Genomic DNA, 6,038 nt, shown 5'->3' on the forward strand with positions numbered 1-6,038 from the left:
ACAGCGGGACTGAGAACATTTCTGTACCATACACCACATGTAAGACACACCCGTTGTATACAGTAATCGCAAAATAAAATTTTCTTATTTGCTTCAGTTACAGTAGCTGCAGTACAGGAATTGGCTCCTTAAGTTGATTTTGTTTCCTACTGTGGTTTGTACATTAAAACCGTGTTACACCATTGACCTGACGCTACTGTACTAGCTAAAGCAGATTTCTTGGTCTAATTTGTCAAATTCAAACATTTCTTCTACTTTTACTGATAGAAGGAAACTTTGCAAACTTGGCCCAAACACCTGGCCTGAAATTTTACTTCCATTACAGCTGGTTCATACACATTCAATGCTTCCATCAGCTGTCAGAAACCATCTGATGCACAATATGTTAAAGTGACGTTTAAAAACACAAAAGGACAAGAGAAGAGCGCAGAAGTGAATATTCCGGTCATTTATGGTATGTGATATGTTATGTATTTATAAATGTTTAAACCATTTTCTTTTTAGTTAACTTTTTATATATTGGATTGATTATCACTAGACGTCTTTGGTTTTAAGTATTACTTTGTTTTTGTTTTTCTTTTGCATCAGCTCATGACTTTCTTCATATTTCTACAGCTGGAAACAAAACTTGCAGTGCAAATGGCACGTGGCCAATAACTCCGGCTGGAGTCACACTGTTTAACTGGACATGTGCAGAGGGCAGAGTTGGCTACAGGTCACGCACTTGTGACGGCCCCGATTGGCAGGACGTCTATGACTACTGTGTTAACCAGGACTTAAACAGCATTTTAAATGATGCAGACGTGAGTATGGCCTTATGGCAGATATTACTGTATGACATACAGTAGTGTACATACTGTGGGAGTGGCGCGTTTTGTGCTTTCTACAGTGATAAATTAAGTGAGTTATTTAGTGAACATCATCTGCTGTAACCTTGTAGACTCTACTCTGTAGGGGTAGAATTTAATTGTACTGTCTTGTTTGTGCTTTGTCGAACCACTTAGTTAATCTATGGTGTGTAATGATAATGTAGATCAAGGCTTAAAGAAGTAATTTTAAAAATGAAAAAAAAATAAAAACTACATAGATGCGACAGGTTTAAAGATGGTGTGTGTTTTTTGTTTTTTACCAAATACACATTTATACAGTACATTTGGCCAGTTCAATATTTCTAATTTTTTAATGCTAAAACAGACTTTAATGCAGTATCTCTTCCAGCTCTTTAAATAAATAAATAAATAAATCCCTGTTACAGTATTTTAGCCAATAAATTAAAAATGGGAAGAAGTCATTTGTGTGCTTTTCTGCTTTTAGGACTTCCTGAAGGGACTAAACGCCACCCAGGAGCAGGCCAAGGACATATTTCTAAGGCTAAACAGCTCTACATCTAAATTCGGTCTGAATATTGCTGACATTTCTGCAGCCATTAACATTCTAGAACTCATGGCTATGGGATCAAATAATATTGTTTTAAAACAAGATGTCTTCCCTGTAAGCTACTAAAGATTATTTCTTTTTCACTGTGTAATTCTTAACTTCAGAATTTCATGTTTGTGGTTGTACTTTACTTTGCCACTTGTTTTCTTTGAAAGCAGAAAGAGATAGAAAGATGAATTTACCATAAGACCTCAGTAAAACATTGTCAACTCAACTACTGTACTTAATCTTCTCCTAATCTGCCGGTGCATACATCACAACAAATCTTCATTGAAAACATCAAAATTAGGCGTTTGTTTACATCAAATAAAGAAATCAAATCTTCATTAGTCTTATTACAGTAGACACACAATTGTGATTATGTTTAATGAATGTGCACCAAGTTTCATACCTGTGTGACAAAATGTGTCACATGTGTGATCACAAATTAAAGGCATACTGTAGGAACCTTTTAGACTGAGACTGTAAATAGCACTCTATAAATAAGAACAATATATAAATAAGTATTTGTTAGAAAGGTGTGTTGGATCCATTTCAGTTAAAGTGACACTAACCCGTTTGTTTTTTGTCTTTCCTTTAGAACTTCCTTGATGCGGCCAGTAATGTGGTGAACTGGACGTGGAATGCAATCAATAAATCTTTACTTCATGACATGTCATCAACATATCTTCAGTCAGTGGACAAGCTAGTGAAGAACATCAATGTCAACATGAGTCAAGACGTCAGCAGTACAAATTTACAATTTAAAAGTTGCTTTGCTGATAAATGTCGCATGTCCGTGTTTGATGTTGTTGTGAATCTGGAAAAGAAGACGGGAACACTTAAAACTGTTGCTGTGAAAAAGCTAATGGATAAATTAAACAATGGCTACAATGACACAAAACCTACCAGCCTCTTACTAATTGCCACAGTGCAGGACTGCAGTGATTCCTCTTTAAAAATTCGACTGGATTACCCTGATATCCAGCAAACCCAAAGAAAACCTTTGTGCGTCTTCTGGAACACGACCAACAAAGACTGGTCCGATGAAGGATGCTCTCTCAGCACCAATAACAAAAAATACACATGTGAGTGCAACCACCTGACTCCATTCTCTGCGCTCCTATCTAAGGGTGGAATATCTAAGCATAATACAGCCCTGGACATGATCACCAACGTGGGCCTGGCTGTGTCCATCTTCTCCCTGATGATCTTCCTCACCACTGAATGTCTCGTCTGGTCGGTTGTAGTCAAGAGCAACCTTGCGCATTCCCGTCACACAGCTATGGTGAACATCACCACGTTCCTGCTGCTCTCTGACATCTGTATGTTGGCTTCTACATCGCCTGACAATATCCCTGAAACCTGGTGTCTGATTCTGACCATATGCAAACACCTGTTTTATTTGGCCATGTTTTGCTGGATGCTGTGTCTGAGCGTCATGCTCGTCCACCAGCTCATCTTTGTCTTCAGCCCGCTGAGGAAAAGAGTTTTCATGTTCATTTCCAGCATTGTGGGCTACGCTCTCCCAATCCTAATAGTGGGATCCAGCTATGTGTACTACGGATACAACAATATTGAATACTTCGATAGGAAAACATGCTGGCTAATTTACGTGAGATTCTTGGTGGGCTCAATGCATGCTTTCCTTCTTCCTGTGGGGACGATCATTTTCACTAATCTTTTTTGCATGACAGTCATTATTCTTAAATTTGTGAAGTCCTCAGTCCCAGGTTGCAGCAATGCAGATGACAAAGTAACAGCCAAAGGTATTGTCAAGGTACTGGCAGTTTTGATGCCTGTCTTCGGAGTAACATGGATCATTGGCTACATTGGTCTGACATTCCCTGAAGGAAATGTCATACGTGACGTTTTGGACTTTAGTTTTACCATCCTTAATTCGTTTCAGGTAATTCAAAAGCAACCCACACAATGAATGTTCATACAGTAAAAGAACTGCTCCAAATACTGTATGTACTTTACTGTATAATCTGATTGCTTATCTGAAACCAGTAAGCTTATTTACCATTTTCTTTCAGAATAGGTTGCTTTAAATCTTTAATGTTTTAGGTAATGTCTATTTAATGTTATCTGAGCTAATCTTGCTTTGAGGCTGAAAACTACAACTACTAAACTAGTACTACTTCAGTGTATAGTGACACAGTATAGCAGCATAACTTTTTTTTTCTTTGCAGGGCATTTTTATCTTGCTAACAGGGTGTTTCACAGAACACAAGGTAGGTTTGTCATATTGCAGAATGAAACCTTGTAACTCTATGAAACCGTATCATCAGAGTACATTGATTTATTAAAAATAAGCATAGGCCAAAATAGATTAGACTTACTGTAAGACGTAATGATGTAACAGACGTATGCCTTTATCCATGGGTGGTATATGTCTTATGACTGGGGATGCCCAGATATGTTGCAAATTATTATTATTTATTATTAATATAATATTGTCTTTTTTAATAAAAACAGATTCGTGAGGAGCTTTATAGGAGGATATGGGTAAGTTTACCTGTCAGCTGTGTTCATATTTATACCTTACAGTATGATCCAATGCTGTCAATTCAGTCTGGCATTTGATTTCAAACATAAACGTTGTATTTACATTTAAAAAGAATAAATCACACTGAATCAAAGAAAGCTGAAACAGAAAGGTGAACGCAAAATCAGATTGTCAGTTCAGAATTAACATAAAATTCAGATGTAAGCTAAATGATTAGATGATTTAGCTTAGCCTACAATCTAAACCATGAAACAAATTGTTGTAATAATTCATGTCATTAATGACAGCAGAGGGATGACTAACTACGAAGGTTTATCTGCTGTTTGTCTGCTGGGGAGGAGCTCACTAGGTGAAATCTATTTTCATGAGGAGAGCAAATTATCTCATATCCTAGTTAAAACTGAATGTATCTGTGCAGCAACATAAAGTGAAATAGTCATGTCCTTCTAATTCTTTATCAATTAAAATGTGCATAATAATTATGTTTATTTTTAATTTTAGGAAAAAGCAAAAGTAAAAAATGATTCCACTACACATTTGACTTCAGCAACATGCATAAAATACAAATAAAGATGACTAAGGTCAGTGATATTGTCTAATCACTTACTTTTTTGTATTTGCTGCAAATTAAATGCCACAGTGTTTTAGACGTGCTCTCTCACTTCCCTGATCAGATTCTGTGCCGGATGATCTCAGTTTGTGTTACATGTGTCCCTGCATCTGGGTGGTGGAGCGGTGGTGAAACAAGCAGTCTTACAGTGAAAGGGATGCAACCAGGCAAAGCAGATTTCCTTAGTCATCGATCTTTGCAGCCCATAGAGTTTCCATCTAGTGAATCACAAGCAACATTTGAAATGCTCCAACTTAGCATCAATGTTTGTGTTTATTTACGCACCATGCAATATTTAAAGACTTTAAATTGCTAGAAGAACAATTGCCCTGGTAAACAATTTCTGTTTTCATAATAGCACAAATAGTTTGTCACACAATCCATAGTATGCTAGTAAAGTACATGAAATATGTTTTGCATGCACTTCCTCTCGTGGAGATCGCTCAGCGGAATGACCAGTGGACTTAATGAATAAAAACTTAATGAATAAATTAATGAATGGAATTAATGAGTGTGAGATGTAGTTTTGAAATTTTACAATTTCTCATTTATACTTCAGATTGTGGGTATAACATTTCATGTTACTGCATACACACTGTACTGTATGCAGCTCTACATCTTATGTTTACTTTGTTTTCAATTATATGTAAGTTACAGTATATCATTGAAATGTTTGAAGGATTATTGTAAAACCAGATTAATGTCACCTTTTATTGTCATTGTAATAAACAGAAAATTAAGGTTTTGTAGTGTTGTTCTTATTCTTATTCTGTTTATTGTTATTCTGTACATCAGACTACGTTTCACAGTCCACATGCCTCAATTAGCCTTGGATGTTCATGTTCAATTGACTGCTTGTCAACAATAATAATATCAATGCACATTCTGGTGTCAATATGGAACATGACATTTTTTAATTCTGTAGGAACTTCACTGTATAACGCTTTTAAAAGCCCCAGAAGGGCCCTGATATCCCATTTGCAACAATCTTAATCATATGGTTTATGCAGTCACCAGAAGGCCACTAGAGAAGACAGATAAGTTCTCACAAGCATATCAAAAGTCTTTCAAAATCCTTAGATCCATTTGTGAAGAAGTGAATTCCTTCTGAGTTGTATTTATGAATGAGTATCTGTATGAGTATCCATTGGAAGGATCATTGAAACCAGAATGGAACAAAAGAACAACCTTTGACCGCAAAATAGCTATTGTTACACAATGGGGGCAAACTCAACTGGAGAGGCTCCAAATGCACGACCCATAGACAGGACTCAATATAAATGGAGTTTAATCAATAAACAAAGGGACATACAAACTTAAGGTGCTGCTAAAGAGTAGAGATGTCCAACTCGAGACCTCCCACTCGACTCAGCATCGATCTCTTGAAGCAAAAGTGTCGTCAAGCAGAATCGAGCGCGTTCCGAATCACGTGACCAATGAGAGCGAGAGGCGTCGATACGTCACATGACTGCCGAGCGGCTTATCTGCAGTTTGAACGAA

At 36.9% G+C, this 6,038-nt stretch overlaps 1 protein-coding gene across 1 annotated transcript; it reads left to right on the forward strand.

Moving 5' to 3' along the window:
* Positions 1 to 1,797: 1,797 nt before the first annotated feature.
* On the forward strand, positions 1,798 to 4,070 carry LOC114850115 (adhesion G-protein coupled receptor F3-like). Its single transcript, XM_055506640.1, has 2 exons — positions 1,798 to 1,830; positions 2,018 to 4,070. The coding sequence occupies exons 1-2, from the start codon at positions 1,798 to 1,800 to the stop codon at positions 3,350 to 3,352; spliced, it is 1,368 nt and encodes a 455-aa protein (XP_055362615.1). The 3' UTR covers positions 3,353 to 4,070.
* The last annotated feature ends 1,968 nt before the right edge of the window (positions 4,071 to 6,038 follow it).

This window comes from Betta splendens, chromosome 24, assembly GCF_900634795.4.
Source record: "Betta splendens chromosome 24, fBetSpl5.4, whole genome shotgun sequence".
NCBI classification, from domain to species: domain Eukaryota; kingdom Metazoa; phylum Chordata; class Actinopteri; order Anabantiformes; family Osphronemidae; genus Betta; species Betta splendens.